The 17,775-nt window shown below is 37.4% G+C and overlaps 1 protein-coding gene across 1 annotated transcript; it reads left to right on the plus strand.

Annotated features, from left to right (window-relative positions):
- Positions 1-6,345: 6,345 nt before the first annotated feature.
- LOC125874713 (uncharacterized) lies at positions 6,346-17,372 on the plus strand. Its single transcript, XM_049555720.1, has 2 exons — positions 6,346-6,478; positions 16,355-17,372. The coding sequence occupies exon 2, from the start codon at positions 16,378-16,380 to the stop codon at positions 17,233-17,235; it is 858 nt and encodes a 285-aa protein (XP_049411677.1). The 5' UTR covers positions 6,346-6,478; positions 16,355-16,377; the 3' UTR covers positions 17,236-17,372.
- Positions 17,373-17,775: the final 403 nt, after the last annotated feature.

A 17,775-nucleotide genomic window follows, 5' to 3' on the forward strand; every position in this document is an offset into this window, starting at 1 on the left:
CTCACGCTGAAAACCTCGGGAGTCATGATGACCATGCTACTAGCCTAAAATGATCCTTCCGGAGCTGATGAAATCGTCAGAATTGGATTCCGATGTCATCTTCTCGAACTTTTGATCGAAAATGATCGTTCAAGGTTCATAAGCTCCAAAACACAAAAACTCACACTAGGACCAAACGAACGACCAGGTGACCGAACTATTAGTCCCAGCAAGTCATAAATGACTTGGGGTTGCTATAGGAATGCTCTAAACGACACACAGAAGGCAAGACACAGAAATGACCAAGAGGGTCATTACAGAAGATTATTGAATAAAAAAGAATAAGAATTAGACGACAGTGACGATAAGAGAGAATATTGAGAAGAGAGAGAAATGGTGAAAAAAAATTGTTTGAACGAAATTAAACAAGTGAGAGAAAATGCCAATAATTGTTTTGAGCTAAACAAGGAAAACAAATATTATTTTTATTATGACTCTCCTATTTTTATGTCTCCTTTTAATTATCACTAATTTTTTCAAATTATTTCCTACCAAAATATATGTTTTTATTTATTTATTTTTCAAACTAATTGATTTTTACTGTTATTTTAAATCATTTTTTAATTAAGGAAGATAGATATTCCTAATTAGTTTGAATCTCCTAAATTTATGCTAATTAACAATTATCATCAATCAATTCAAAATTAAGTAATACACCTATTTCTGTTTTTTTTTTCTTCAAAATTGATTTATTTTCCTTTTTTATCTTTTTATTTTTTTCAAAACAAATTTTTACAATTACTTAAATTTTTATTTATTTTTAAATAAAATGTTACAACCTAAATTTTTTTATTGTTACAACTTGAAAGTTATATTCTACTGCTATAACTTGAAAATATTAGTCTAATAATTGTCATTTATAAAATTTTCACTTTTTTTATTTATATGATGAAACTTCTTTCAAGGTGGGTTGTATCATTATTTGTGTCTTTTTTACTAATGTTCCTTAGTTATCTTGCTCAAAAGATCCTTCTTTTTGTGTGTATGTATTTTTTCACTTTATTTACTGATTTTGTATTTCATGATAAGTTTTTTGGGTTGCAAATATTTTCGTCTTTTAATAGATTTTTGGTGATGATCTCTTATATAAAGTGAACAAAAAATATTAGTCCACTTCACTTTTGTGTTTCATCATCTTATAATTCTTATACATTTATGTAAAATCAATTTATTGGTCATTTTTTCCCTTATTAACATGGTAAATATATATTTATTCTCTGTCTTAATTAATTTTTTATATATGTTTACTTCCATTTCTTAAATTTAGAGCAAGAGTTCATCAATCTATCACATACTATATGCTATATTATCTTAATTAGTTTTATATTTTTCAACATTTTTTATTTTGCAGACAAATAACCAAAATTAAATGAAAATAATTAATTGACATTGTTATATTTGCACAGAACAACATATACAAAAGAATAATGTAATTGATAATTATCAACGTTAAATTAGACCTATATAAATTTGTATGATAGAAAAGAATGTGCAGCGCACGTTTCCAGAACTAGTTATATATAATGGTAAAGCGGTGGAACTTTTGTCTTCAAGTAGTGTATATTATTCTTTAGTAATGTATAATCAATATATACATTTAGGTATAACGGTATAAAATAGTTGTTCGAACCATACCATTGACACCCCTAGATTTAGGCATGTTGGTGACAGGTAGGGGTGTACAAGTCAAATTGTACAGTCAAACCGAACCGACGAACCAAATCAAACTGAAAAAAAAAACTGACTTGTGGTTTGGTTTGGTTGGTTTGGCAGTTGACAAAAAAAACCGACCACTCTTGATTTGGTTTGATATTAAAAGAAAAAAGTCAAACCGAACCCAAACCAAACCAACATATATATATATATATATAACCTATTTTATTTATAGATAAAAAATGTTATTTATAATCCACTTTGTTGATATATTTTTAGTTAGTTTATAGTTATCAATTTTATATATTTTATTTCAAATTTGGGCATGTAAAATTTTGTAAATATTATATATATATATATATATATATATTAAAGCAAATTTACCACTAGACAGTGTCTAGCGGTCTTTTATTAAACATAAAAAATATCAATAGGGACAAGTACAAGAGTCCCCTTACCTTACTAATCCTAATGAAGTACCTAACTTCTGCTACCTAACAAGCATGAATAAAATAAGAGCTAGAGAGAACTACGTATTTCCTGATCATCACAGAGTTTGTAATACACTCCATGATGATATTACAAATGAGGATGCTTAAATAATGTAAAAATATGTCAATCAAGAAGAAAGTTGAGTTACCAGCCTCAAACTTTCTATTACTAAAGTATGAATTAAAAAAAATTGATTGCCCATCAAAAGTAATTTGAAGTATGAATTAATTTTATTTATAGCTAGAAAATATTATTTATAATCTACTTTGTTGATATATTTTTAGTTAGTTTATAGTTTTCAATATTTATATATTTTATTTCAAATTTGGGCTTGTAAATATTTTATTGTATTAAGATCCAAAGTTACAATTATATTGTTATAATTTTTCAAATTCGAAGTTAGCAATTTACTTTGTAAATATTTTTTGTCTTAATGTGTAGGTTTGAGGCGCAATTGATTGGGTGAATCTTTGAATATTGTCAAACAAGTAGAGGCTAGGAAACTGCAATAGGCATCTAAGATTAGTTGCCAAGTCAGTAATACTATTTGTAACAACTTGGTTACTCTACTCTGGCTACCCCAGAAAGCTTGGTTAAGTTTCTCCTACTCGACACTCTGCTATGGCTACCCCAGAAGCTTGATTAAGTTTCTCCTACTCGTCGAATTTTTTTCTGAATCCTTTTCACATACTACAACAACAACAACCACTAAGTGGGTTCTGGGGAGGATAGAGTGTACGCAGACCTTACCACTACAAATAGTTGCAAAAGGTTCTCATGCACAATGGAGTTATCCGTTTGGGAAAAGGTTTAAGCATTAAGCATTAGAAGTATCTAAAAGAAAAGGAGATGAGGTACTGACCGATTCTTATGTCCTTAAATAGTCCAATTTATTTGTTCAATGAGTTAACTGAGCCCCTCCTGTATTGACTGAATGGTGCACATTTTAGTTGTTTCTTCTTCTTTGATTTCTTGATTTTTTCTTGAAACAGGAAAGTTATAATATAGTCTTTAAAATATAATGTTCTCAACTGTTAAATGTTTTCTTCTTTTGAAGCTGTTAAGACATTATGAATGAGATTGTTAAGGATGCATTTGAATTATGTGATCCTACTTTTCAGGGTAAGCGTAATGAAAAGAATAAGGGAAAGAGTCAAGGAAAGAGTGAGAGAAAGCGTAATGGCATGGATGGAGGTTGTTTATGTAAGACTCCGAACAGAATCTATTCTAAAGAGGAACTGCTTTAATACCTATTTACCTATTAGTTGAGGTAATGTGCTTTCTGGCAGTGAATCCTCTATACAACAGAGCAACCGTGGATCTCTTAACTGAAGGCCCTAACAAATGGATTGCGGTTGTAGCAGAAGTATGGTGCTTAGTTGAATATGAGTATCAAGCTCCATTGTAAGTTGCTTCATCTTGGAGGAACCCACACGAGTTGATCATTTTCAGAATTTCCTTTAAAAGTGAAGTTACTTGTCTGTGCAGCCCTACTTTATCCTTAAATACTTATTTCTCAATGTGTACTCTTATTCTACAGATACTATATGCTGTGGGACTCTGATGAGAACAGTTTTGTACTTACAGTGTTCAACATACAGAAGGAAGCAGTAAGCACTACTTTATGTTGTTTAATGTTTCTTGGTACATTTATCCATTAAGTAGAGTATCTTGGAGAAACCGAGATAAGAAAATCAACAAACAAACTTCAGATATTGACATGTTAGTTTGCTGCTAAACTGCTGCAGCACTACATGCCTAAAAAATAAGCGAATGATCATTCCTCTGTTTTATCACTTTCTGGATGAAAAATTAGATGAAGGGGAGGCACCTCACTTCTTTAATATGTAACCAAACACTAAAGATAAAGAGAGAATAGTTAAGTGAGTTAGCATTTCATAAATTTTGTGTAAATTGGAATTGTTTGTTTCCTATATCATACTATCAAACACCATTTTTATCTTGATTTTCTCATTCGTCCATACTTCAAGGAAAAAAGATTTTTACATCATTACTTAACAAACTACTCTTGTTGACAGATTAAACAAGGAGATCAGGTTACACTATTGGATCCCATTTGCAAATTTGTTGATTTTGAATGGGAAGGAAAGGTAAACTCGTTATAATATCTGTGGTATTTCAGATGCAATGCTATTCCAAATGTCATTTTGCTTTCTATATCACGTTTTTTTCCTCTAAGCACCACATATTAGATGTGTTGTATTAGTTTATATCCCTTTATTTTGTGTATCGACTTCACCTTATAACACGTCAGGGCAGGGTGCACTTGAGCCTCTAGCAGTGGTAATTTGGTGTCAATGGTATGGCAAAATTGACAAGTTACTATCAATAGGGAGTTAATCTGGTAATTTTTCTTGGTTGTAGCTGATTGAAAGTCATTTCTTGCTATTTCTGAAGTTTAATATTTTTCATATTCTTATACATATGTGTATTACATGACTCGATATACGCATACAACACACGTGCCGAAGAACTAGTACTATATGATAAGTGGGAAGCCCCCAAGTTAAAAATTGGATTACGTAAAACTGAATGAACACTGCTTTTTATATAAATTTAATTCCTACATGAACTTAATTGTGTAGTTGTATGTTGTTTACCAGTGAGGAAACTGAAGAATACAAATAGGTGAATGACTCCTTAGAAGTTAGAACTGTAAGTTTTTACTGCAGCACTATCAATTCTGGAAATGGAAATGCTCTGTCTCCTAATTTTGCTAGTCATGAATCACTACTATTTGTAATATTTCTACCTTTTAATGCAAATTTGAGAAATGAGTATAAGAATTTGTTCACTTTGAAAGTGTATTGCTACAAATATGCTTGTACACTTTAAAATGGATAACTATACTATCAAGGTAAATCTGCTTCATAACTTTAATGCATTTTCATACAAGTAATGTCTAGTCTTCCCTTTCATCTTAACTGTCTGAAACTTTGATCATCATCTGAGTCAATTTTTGTAACGACTCTCATGGTCGTTTTGTGTTTCCGTCTTACTTTTCCCTTTTTGAACCATCTCATAGCTTCATTATTCCCTTTATCATTTGTGGGAATGGGTAAACAATCTCTAAGGTTATTAGATGTGTTTCATGAAAGACTTTCGTTTTTAGAAATTTGACCAAAAGTCAACATTTTGGATTAACGAGGTTGACTTTGAGTGTGACTTATGACTTAGTTGGGTGGTTGACTGGTTTCCATGGATCTCAAGACTGATTTGGACTGTTGAATATAGTACAGGCTGAGTTAGTTATAACTAGCTATAAGTTAATTGACTGACAGGTTGTTAGTTAGTTAGCTAATATTGTAGTTAAGTGATAATGATAATTAGTTTGATAGTTAGTTAGTTAATCACATTTTTGTATAAGTAGCTCACACAAATGTAATTCTTCATTCATCAAATAATATCTTCTCTCTTTCTTCTTCATCTTTTCTCTCAAGCTCCACAGTCATGGAGCAGTAACAAATCAATGGAACAGTGTTAGTTTACATGGTATCAAAGCTAGAATGGTATGGATCTAGGGGTTCTCTGAGGAGTACAGAATAGAGAGGATCGGGAGATTCATTTTTCTACCATTGATTGCTGCGCATTTGAAGGAAATTCAGATCCATGGGGAGTAATATTGACTACAATCATCCATTGTACTTGCATCCTTCTGATGCACCAGGTTCACTTTCAATTGAAATTCTGCTCAAAGGCATGGAGAATTACATGCTTTGGAGTCGAGCTATGAAGTTGGCACTTCTGGGAAGGAACAAATTGGGATTCATCGATGGATCTGTTACGAGAAGCATGTATGAAGGAGATCTACAGAGAAGATGGGACAAATGTAATGCCATTGTGGTTTCGTGGTTGATGAGCAGTGTACAATCAGATCTTCTTAGTGGAATCCTTTTTAGATCTGATGCTTATCTCGTCTGGAATGACCTTAAAGAGAGATTTGACAAGGTAAACAATTCTCGAGCTTACCATTTACATTAGCAAATAGCAACTGTAGTTCAAGGTATATCATCTGTTTCAGTGTATTATTCTAAATTGAAAGATCTTTGGGATGAACATAATTCGATTATTCCATTTCCTACGTGTGCTTGTGAGAGATCGAAAGATTTTGTAGAACATTTAGAGAGGCAGAAGCTATTCCAGTTCCTTACGGGGCTAAATGATGGTTATGCTCAGGCGAGGTCTCAAATCTTAATGATGAGTCCTGAACCTAGTGTGAATCAGGCGTATGCTATGATTATACAGGATGAAAGCCAAAATATGCTTGTTGGAGGTAATTATGTTGTTGCAGGTCGAATGGAACCCTCAGCTTTTTATGCTACAGAAAAGGATGCCAGAACTATGTATTCAACCAGAAGTTCAGGAACAGGACAATCATCTGGCTCGGGAGGTCATCAATATCAGAGGAAACATTGTGATTTCTGCAATATGACGGGTCATACTAGGGCTGATTGTTACAAATTGCAGACGTGTGAACGTTGCTTGCAGAAGGGACATGTTAAGGAGAATTGCTATAAACTAATTGGCTATCCAGAGAACTTCAAAGGGAAGAAAAGAGCCAATGTTGCCACACATCCTCTTGTAGGGTTAAACTTAGGATATAATCATGGGCCTCAAGCTACAGAACATGGTGTGGGAGTAGGACCTGCACCTGCTCTTACTCAGCATCAGTACAATCAGATTGTCCAAATGTTGAACAAATGCTCCATATGTGATACAGGTGCAAACATGGGAGGAAATTTCAACTCTGCTGCTAACACTGCAAGTGCTAACACTACAGGTACATCCTTTCTCATATTGATGATAGTGTGAAATGGGTTGTTGATACTGGAGCCACTAATCATATGATAGGTGATAAGTCTGTGTTACAAACTTGTACATCAATAGATGATGCAGGGAAGGTTCAATTAACAACAGGAGAATCTGCAAATATATCTCACATAGGGAACTGTCAATTGTCAGGAGGTGATTTCATTAAGAATGTGTTAAGTGTGCCAACATTTAAATTCAATCTTTTGTCTGTGTCCAAGCTGACAAAAGAATTGCAATGTTGTGCTGTGTTCTTCCTTGATTTCTGTTTATTTCAGGGTCTCTCATCTGGGAAGGTGAGGGAGATTGGTAAGGAACAAGATGGATTATATGTAATGTACTCAAAAAGGAGGACAAGAAACATCACACATCAGAAATCTTTGGCAGTACAAAAGGAGGTTGATGCAACATTATGGCATAGAAGGATGGGACATGCTCCCATGTCAGTTTTAAGAAGAATTACAGCTTTTCAGAATAAATCATGCTTTATCATAGACAAGTGTGATATATGCCATTTGGCTAGACAAACTAGAGTTCCTTTTCCTGTTAGTGTCACTAAGAGTAGTCGACTGTTTGAATTGTTACATATGGATGTATGGTGTCACGCCCCGAGCCTACACCCTAGGAGGGACCGGCACCCGGAGACCATTTCTGGCCCCAAGCGAACCCTTGGCCTGGCTTTCTTAACTCAACGGAAACCTAACTCAACAGAAAACTCAATGCAAACGCAAGGTTAAAAAACAACTTAACTTATAACATCTGGCCACAAAGGCAACTCGAGTCTCAAAATAGGATATTTACATATATACATAGAAGATAGACTCAAAACTAACTGACTGACAGTCTATGAAGCCTCTAAAGTACTGAGATGGATGTTGGGACAAACCCCACAACATCCTAATAAAACAAAACTTAAGAATGCAAAACAACCGAGTCCTCTGGAAAGCAAGGAGGCTCACCACTGACTCTGAACTGCTCAGCTGAATCAACAGTGTGCTGGATGCTGATCCTGGGTACCTGAATCTGCATCGTCATAAGATGCAGGCTAACTGGCATCAGTACATGGAATGTACGAGTATGCGAGTTGGAAAACTAAGCAACAAAGGCTAGAAGGAAATCTGGAAGAAACTGAATAGCTTACCTGGCTCAACTCAACCTGACTGACTTCTTTCAATATAAGGCAATTTAAAACAAGTGCGATATAAAGAAAGACTACTTTAAACATGCTATAAACTCTGTGTGTATACAAAGATATGAGAAGCCTGAGATGTATATAGAAATACAAATGAACTGAGGTATATAAAAATACAATAATTTCTGTGTATGAAAATATAATATCTGTTGTGGGAGTTTCTCTAACCGACAACCATCACATAAGAGCTATAGTGATGATATAGCGATCGACCTCACGCTGCCAGAGCATCTTATACCCGGCCAAAGGTATAAGACCTGAACTGCCTAATGGATCCACTAGTCTATCTAGAAAAGGATTCATCTAAAAAGTATGATCCTTTTCTACCTATGGTGGCTAATCTATGGGGGCTATAGGTTCTTTGAACGCTCCCCCAATTCGGTGCTCGATACTACTCCCAAAAATGTACTGGCTCTTATGTTTTTAAAACATATTTCTTCCTGCTGATATGAGATAATTACTCAAAAACTAGCCCGAAGGCTCTTTGGAAGTCTCAGTTTCCAACCTTGCTTAAATGTAAAAACATTTCTTTTAAAACTTTTTTAGGAATACATAGTTCCCTAATAACTTTGAGAAATGAAATCAACTTTATGTTCTTGACTTAACTTGAAACTCTATACTCTTTACTTGACTTGAAACTTGAGCCTTAGAATGAAGTTAAAACGTTCAATAAAGACTCTTGAACAACTTTAAAGACTTGCTTGGACTTACTTCTTAACTTGCTTAACTTGACTCTAACTTCACTTGACTTTGATCCAAACTCGCCTTGAATTGAATTATGGATTTAAGGTATATGATCACATGTTTATGGATGAGTTCGGGATGTCTAAGTGTACCTTAAAGTGTTGGAAACAACTAGGAAACATAGGTACAATACCTAGGAACATGCATGAGAAAGTGTGAAAAGAATGGGGGAGCGTCCTTGGCGCTCTGCAAGGCGCGGAGCGCCAGCCCTTGAAGCTCAGAAGGGGCCTGCAGGCGCTCTGCTAGGCGCGGCGCCCGAAGGGAGAAATCTCAGAAGCTCTTTTGGGGCGCGCTGACAGGCGCGACGCGCCACCCCTTTCCCCAGAAAACTCGACTTATCTCCCTCTTTTCCCAACTCTAAACTACCTTAACTTCAATGGACTCAACCCCAAACACTAAGGGCCATAAAATCCCTCAACATACAAGAGATTCAACTCAAACACACAACCAAATCATGTTCCACAACCAACAAGAACTTCAACAACATCAACAACACAACCCAACAATTTCAACAACATATTCAATCTTTTCTCAATAATGAGAATGATTTTGGTGTGTGAGGGAAAGGATCACCCAACACTAAGAACTCACATACCTAGTGGGGATCACCCCCGACGATATCCACAACGGAAACTTGCTTGATCTCCTCTTCCTCCTCTTCTTCTCCTCTTCTTCTCTTCTTCTTCTCTTCTTCACTCTCAAGCCCTAGCTTTCACTCTTTTAAAATGGGACCAAATGATCCAAAAAATCAGCCTAACACAACAATATAACCCCAAAAGAAATGGCTAGGGAAAAGACCAAAATGCCCTTAAAATTTCCGGACGGATTCCCTGCCAACTGCCCAACTTTCAAAGGGCATAACTCGCTTATACGAACTTGGAATCGAGCAAAGTCGACGGCGTTGGAAAGATCATTCCAAGGGATTTCCAAACATAACTGGAACTACTCCTTACTCATCTTGAGATATGAGTTATTACTGCTCAAAGTTGGCCAAAATTCACTGATTTCCCCCACAACCAAATTTCCAGATTTTTAAATTTTTCCCAAAAAATGACTATTTCCAATTTCAAGCTTTTTCATAGTTATTTTAAATTGTCGGATGTTACAATATCTTCCCCTTGGGAACATTCGTACTCGAATGAGATTACTCTAACAAGGCTAAGGGTGTAACATCAAACTCAAGAACCTAACAAGCAATTCATGCAAACAACAACAAGCAACAACATGCTCACTAAGATTTAAAGAGCACTAAGAAGGAAATTAGTACCTTGGTCTACATTTTCTTCGGATTCAAAGAGATATGGGTATCTCTTCTTCATGTCCTCTTCGGCTTCCCAAGTGGCTTCCTCAACAAATTGGTTCCTCCAAAGGACCTTAACTGAGGCTACATCCTTCGTTCACAACCTACGAACTTGACGGTCTAGAATTTGCACAGGAATCTCCTCATAAGATAAGTTATCCTTGATCCTAACACTTTCAGTCGGCAGGATCAATGAAGGATCACCTATGCACTTCTTCAACATGGAGATATGAAATACCGGATGAACCGCTGCTAGTTCCTGTGGTAACTCCAACTCATAAGCAACATTGCCAATTCTTTTGGCTATGCGGTAAGGTCCAATATATCGGGGACTAAGTTTCCCCTTCTTAGCAAACCTCATAACCCCTTTCATGGGTGAAACTTTCAAATATACCCAATCATCTACTTCAAACTCTAACGCCCTTCTCCTAACATCAGTGTAGGATTTTTGATGACTCTGTGCCGTTTTCAACCTCTCTTGAATCACTTTCACCTTCTCCATAGCTTGGTGAACTAAGTCTGGTCCTATCAATCCTGCTTCACCAACGTCAAACCATCCAATAGGAGATCTACATCTTCTCCCATAAAGAGATTCGTATGGAGCCATCTGGATGCTAAAGTGATAACTGTTGTTGTAGGCAAACTCAATGAGAGGTAGGTGATCATACCAATTACCTTTGAAATCGATCACACAAGCCCTCAACATATCTTCTAAAGTCTGAATAGTACGCTCTGCTTGCCTATCAGTCTGAGGACGAAAGGCAGTACTCAAGTTCACCTTGGAACCCAAGCCTTTCTGAAAAGATTTCCAGAACTGTGCAGTGAACGGTGCACCTCTATCTTAAATAATGGAGACTGGGACTCCATGAAGTCTCACCACCTCTTGAATATATAACTTGGCATAATCTTCTGCTGAATTGGTAGTCTTTACCGGTAGAAAATGGGATCACTTTGTCATTCTGTCGACAATTACCCAAATAGAATCATGCTGTCTGCGAGACCTTGGCAACCCTGTGATGAAATCCATATTGATCATCTCCCACTTCCATTCTGGAAGTTCTATCCTCTGAGCCAAACCAACGGGCCTTTGGTGTTCAACTTTTACTTGTTGGCAATTTGGACACTTAGCAACAAACTCTGCAATGCCCTTCTTCGTGCCATTCCACCAATAAATTTCTCTCAAGTCACGATACATCTTCGTGGAACCCGGATAAATGGAATATCTGGAGCTATGAGCTTCCTCCATAATCCTTTCTTGGAGTCCATCTACCATAGGTACGCACAATTTACCTTGATACCTCAAAACACCATCTCCCCCTTGTTCAAAAGCTAATACTCTTGCTTTTGAACATTTGCCTTCAACTCAAGCAAAATGGGATCTTGACCTTGTTTCTCTTTCACTTCTGACACTAGTGATGACTCAGCCCCGTTCGCCACCGCTATTCCTCCTTCTGCGGAATCTGTAAATCTGACTCCCAAGCATGCCAATCTGTGCACATCCTTTGCTAACTCTCTCCTTCCTTCTTCAATATGGGCGGTGCTAAAGAATCAGCAACAACATTAGCCTTACCTGGGTGGTAAATAATACTCAGGTCATAGTCCTTGAGTAATTCTAATTATTTCCTTTGTCTGAGATTAAGCTCTTTCTGAATAAGCACATATTGAAGGCTCTTGTGATCAGTGAATATGTCGACGTGCACGCCATACAAGTAATGACACCATATCTTCAAAGCAAATACTACATCAGCTAACTCCAAGTCATAGGTTGGGTAATTCTTCTCATAAACCTTCAACTATCTGGAGGCATAAGCTATAACCTTGTCATTCTGCATTAAGACACAACCCAAAACAATTCTAGATGCATCACAATACACCACAAGACCTTGAGTACCTTCTGGTAGCGTCAAAACTAGAGTTGTAATCAATCTCTTTTTCAATTCCTGAAAGCTTTTCTCACAAGCTTCAGACCATTGAAATTTCACTATCTTTTGAGTCAACTTTGTCAAAGGAGATGCAATAGACGAGAACCCCTCTACGAACCTTCTATAATAGCCAGCTAATCCCAAGAAACTCCTAATTTCAGTTGGAGATGTGGGTCTAGGCCAATTCTTCACTGCCTCAATTTTCTGAGTATCAACTTCAATTCCTTCACCGGATACAATGTGGCCTAGGAACGCCATAGACTTAAGCCAAAACTCACACTTAGAAAACTTGGCATACAACTCCTTGTCTTTCAAAGTCTGAAGAACTTTTCTGAGATGACTAGCATGATCTTCTTCATTCCTTGAATAGACTAGTATGTCATCGATGAAGACGATAACAAACGTATCTAAATAAGGTTTCAAGACTCGATTCATCAAGTCCATGAAAGTTGCTGGTGCATTGGTCAAACCAAAAGACATGACCAAAAACTCAAAATGACCATATCTGGTTCTGAATGCTGTCTTTGGAATATCACATTCCCTTACTCTTAACTGATGATAGCCTGATCTGAGGTCAATTTTCGAAAAACAAGTGGCACCCTGAAGCTGATCGAAAAGATCATCAATCCTCGGAAGAGGGTACTTATTCTTGATGGTAACCTTATTCAACTGGCGGTAATCTATACACATCCTAAGGGAACCATCCTTCTTTCTCACAAACAAGACCGGAGCATCCCAAGGTGAGACACTCGATCGAATGAAACCCTTTTCTAGGAGATCTTTTAACTGCTCTTTCAACTCTGCTAGTGCCATTCTATATGGCGGAATAGAGATAGGACGAGTATCTGGAATAAGATCTATGCCGAAATCTATTTCTCTCTCAGGAGGAATTCCGGGTAGATCATCAGGGAAAACTTCTGGAAACTCTCTTACTATAGGAACTGACTGAAAATGAGGTATCTCAACACTAGAGTCATGAACTCGGACTAAGTGATAGACACAACCCTTCGAAACTAACTTTGTTGCCTTAAGGTACGAAATGAATCGACCCTTAGGCACTGTTGAACTACTACTCCACTCTAAGACTAGCTCATTCGGAAACTGAAATTTGACCACTCGAGTTCTACAGTCTAATGATGCATAATAGGCATGAAGCCAATCCATACCTAGAATGACATCAAAATCTACCATGTCTAACTCAACCAAATTAGCCATGGTGCTTTTGTGATTGATAGAAACAGGACAATCACGATAGACTCTTTTCGCTAGAATAGAATCCCCAACAGGTGTAGAAACACAAAAAGGTTCACAAAGTCTTTAAGGAAGAACATCAAACTTATTTGCAACATAAGGAGTTACAAAAGATAAACTTGCTCCTGGGTCTAGCAAAGCGTATATAGCAAAAGCAAAGACTTTGATCATACCAGTGATAACATTAGGAGAGTTCTCTTGCTCCTGGCGACTGGTGATAGCATAGAGGCGGTCTGCTCATCCGCCAATACTAGAAGTAGTTCCTCTAGGTGCCGTCCTGTCTGGTGGAACAACTGAAGAAGAATGTGCTTTATTGCCCCTATTACCCTGCCTATTCTTTGGACACTCTCGCATGAAATGTCCATTTTGACCACACTTGAAACAACCAATGGAGCCCTCTCGACAAATACCTGAGTGGTTCCTACCACACTTGGCGCAGGCAGGAGGCTTAATACTCCCTTGCGCCACACTACCCGAAGATTGTGCTGGTCTAGCTCTGAAGTCCTTTGAATTCTGGCCATTAAATTCACTTTTGTATCTGGGTGCAGGTGCTCTAGCAGATGATGGAGTAGGTCCCTTTTGCCTTTGCTGAAAGGAGGAACGGTTTGAATTACCTTTCTGCTGCCCGGACTCATTACCGGTCTTGGCTCTCTTACTTCTAAACTCTTCTCTGTCCCTCAGCTTCTCATCCTCAACCTGCTGTACATAGACCATTAACCTGGATATGTCCATGTCCTCGATAAGCATTGCATTTCTACCTTCCTTACTTGACAACCGAGACAGCCCAACAACAAACAAGCTCATTCTATTTCTCATGTCCGCCACCATCTCCGGAGCATAGCGGGATAGTTGTGTGAACTTCAGACTATACTCTTGAACACTCAAAGACGCATGCTTAAGTGTGAGGAACTCACGTACCTTGGCCTCTCTCAATTCTCGAGGAAAGAAATGCACCAAGAAAGCTTCCTCAAAACGGGCCCAACTCGCAGGTGGTGCATTCTCAGCTCTGCCCTCTTTCCACTGGTCGAACCAAGTTCTAGCAACATCCTTCAATTGATACGCAGCTAGTTCAACCCGCTCTGTATCTGCCACGTGCATCACATTAAAAATCTTCTTCAACTCCTCAATGAAGTTCTCTGGATCCTCAGTAGTACTTGAACCCATGAAACTCGGAGGATTCATCCCCAAGAACTCACGAATCCTTGAAGTGTCTGCTCCTTCCTGTCGAGCTCCCCTTTGCTGACTAATCTGATTAGTTACAGCTTGACTCAAAATTCTAATTGCCTCTCTGAACTCGGCATTAGAAACTTCCCCTTGATCTTGCAATCCCGGGGCAATAGGTAACTCTTGCTCATCCACATAACGTCTAGGAAGACGCCCTCTGTCAACTCTTCGTGGAGGCATAACTATCTGAAAACACGCGCAAGCACGGATTAAAAAGAAAATTTTTAGAGATCAACTCTAACACACGAGATGAGTGTGAAAGAAATGAGAAATCTTCCTAAATGTTATAGCCTCCCAATTATAGATGTGGCGCACTTCACATCGATAACTAGGACTCTACAGACACGGCTTCATAGACTCCCTAGGACTCTTGAACTTTGTGCTCTGATACCAAGTTTGTCACTCCCCGAGCCTACACCCTGGGCGGGACCAGCACCCGGAGACCATTTCTGGCCCCAAGCGAACCCTTGGCCTGACTTTCTTAACTCAGCGGAAACCTAACTCAACAAAAAAGTCAATGCAAAAGCAAGGTTACAAAACAACTTAACTTATAACATCTGGCCACAAAGGTAACTCGAGTCTCAAAATAGGATATTTACATATATACATAGAAGAGAGACTCAAAACTAACTGACTGACTGTCTATGAAGGCTCTAAAGTACTGAGATGAATGTTGGGACAGACCCCACAACATCCTAATAAAACAAAACTTAAGAATGCAAAACAATCTAATCCTCTGGAAAGCAAGGAGGCTCACCACTGACTCTGAACTGCTCAGCTAGATCAACGACGTGTTGGATGCTAATCCTGGGTACCTGAAAATGCATCGTCATAAGATGCAGGCTAATTGGCATCAATACATGGAATGTACGAGTATGCGAGTTGGAAAACTAAGCAACAAAGGCTAGAAGGAAATCTGGAAGAAACTGAATAGCTTACCTGGCTCAACTCAACCTGACTGACTTCTTTCAATATAAGGCAATTTAAAACAAGTGCGATATAAAGAAAGACTGCTTTAAAGATGCTATAAACTCTGTGTGTATACAAATATACGATAAGCCTGAGATGTATATAGAAATACAAATGAACTGAGGTATATAAAAATATAATAATTTTTGTGTATGAGAATACAATAACTGTTGTGGGAGTTTCTCTAACCGACAACCATCACATAAGAGCTATAGTGATGATATAGCAATCGACCACACGCTGCCGGAGCATCTTATACCCGGCCAAAGGTATAAGACTTGAACTGCCTAATGGATCCACTAGTCTATTTGGAAAAGGATTCATCTAAAAAGTATGATCCTTTTCTACCTATGGTGGCTAATCTATGAGGGCTATAGGTTCTTTGAACGCTCCCCCAATTCGGTGCTCGATACTACTCCCAAAAACGTACTGGCTCTTATGTTTTTAAAACATATTTCTTCCTGCTGATATGAAATAATTACTCAAAAACTAGCCCGAAGGCTCTTTGGAAGTCTCAGTTTCCAACCTTGCTTAAATGTAAAAACATTTCTTTTAAAACTCTTTTAGGAATACATAGTTCCCTAATAACTTTGAGAAATGAACTCAACTTTATGTTCTTGACTTAACTTGAAACTCTATACTCTTTACTTGACTTGAAACTTAAGCCTTAGAATGAAGTTAAAACGTTCAATAAAGANATGATTATACAGGATGAAAGCCAAAAGATGCTTGTTGGAGGTAATTGTGTTGTTGCAGGTTGAATGGAACCCTCAGCTTTTTATGCTACAGAAAAGGATGCCACAGCTATGTATTCAACCAGAAGTTCAGGACCAGGACAATCATCTGGTTCGGGAGGTCATCAATATCAGAGGAAACATTGTGATTTCTGCAATATGAAGGGTCATACTAGGGCTGATTGTTACAAATTGCAGAAGTGTGAACATTGCTTGCAGAAGGGACATGTTAAGGAGAATTGCTATAAACTAATTGGCTATCCAGAGAACTTCAAAGGAAAGAAAAGAGCCAATGTTGCCACACATCCTCTTGCAGGGTTAAACTTAGGATATAATCATGGGCCTCAAGCTACAGAACATGGTGTGGGAGTAGGACCTGCACCTGCTCTTACTCAGCATCAGTACAATCAGATTGTCCAAATGTTGAACAAATGCTCCATAGGTGATACAGGTGCAAACATGGGAGGAAATTCCAACTATGCTGCTAACACTGCAAGTGCTAACACTGCAGGTACATCCTTCTCTCATATTGATGATAGTGTGAAATGGGTTGTTGATACTGGAGCCACTAATCATATGATAGGTGATAAGTCTGTGTTACACACTGGTACATCAATAGATGATGCAGGGAAGGTTCAATTACCAACAGGAGAATCTGCAAATATATCTCACATAGGGAACTGTCAATTGTCAGGAGGTGATTTCATTAAGAATGTGTTGTGTGTGCCAACATTTAAATTCAATCTTTTGTCTGTGTCCAAGCTGACAAAAGAATTGCAATGTTGCGCTGTGTTCTTCCCTGATTTTTGTTTATTTCAGGATCTCTCATCTGGGAAGGTGAGGGAGATTGGTAAGGAACAAGATGGATTATATGTAATGTACTAAAAAAGGAGGACGAGAAACATCACACATCAGAAATCTTTGGCAGTACAAAAGGAGGTTGATGCAGCATTATGGCATAGAAGGATGGGACATGCTCCCATGTCAGTTTTAAGAAGAATTACAGCTTTTCAGAATAAATCATGCTTTATCATAGACAAGTGTGATATANGGAACTACTTCTAACTCATCCTGAGCTAGGAGTTATGACTGCTCAAAGTTGGCCAAAATTCATTGATTTAAATTTTTCCAAAAAAATGACTATTTCCAATTTCAAGCTTTTTCATAGTTATTTCAAATTGCCGGATGTTACATATGGGGTCCTTACAAAACAAGCACATATGATGGTATGCAGTATTTTCTTACTATAGTTGATGACTATTCTAGATGGACTTGGGTATTTCTGATGAGAGTTAAGTCTGATGTTGTTTTCTTGCTAAAAAACTTTATTGCTATGGTTCATACTCAATTCAATAAGAAAATCCAAGTTTTTAGATCAGATAATGGTTCTGAATTTTTTAATCAACATTGTGCAAATCTTTTTCA

The sequence above is a fragment of the Solanum stenotomum genome, chromosome 8 (genome assembly GCF_019186545.1).
Source record: "Solanum stenotomum isolate F172 chromosome 8, ASM1918654v1, whole genome shotgun sequence".
In the NCBI taxonomy this organism is placed as follows: domain Eukaryota; kingdom Viridiplantae; phylum Streptophyta; class Magnoliopsida; order Solanales; family Solanaceae; genus Solanum; species Solanum stenotomum.

Bases quoted from the DNA above. Each gene is read 5' to 3' on its own strand.
- LOC125874713 (XM_049555720.1), top strand. From the start codon at position 16,378: ATGGAACCCTCAGCTTTTTATGCTACAGAAAAGGATGCCACAGCTATG.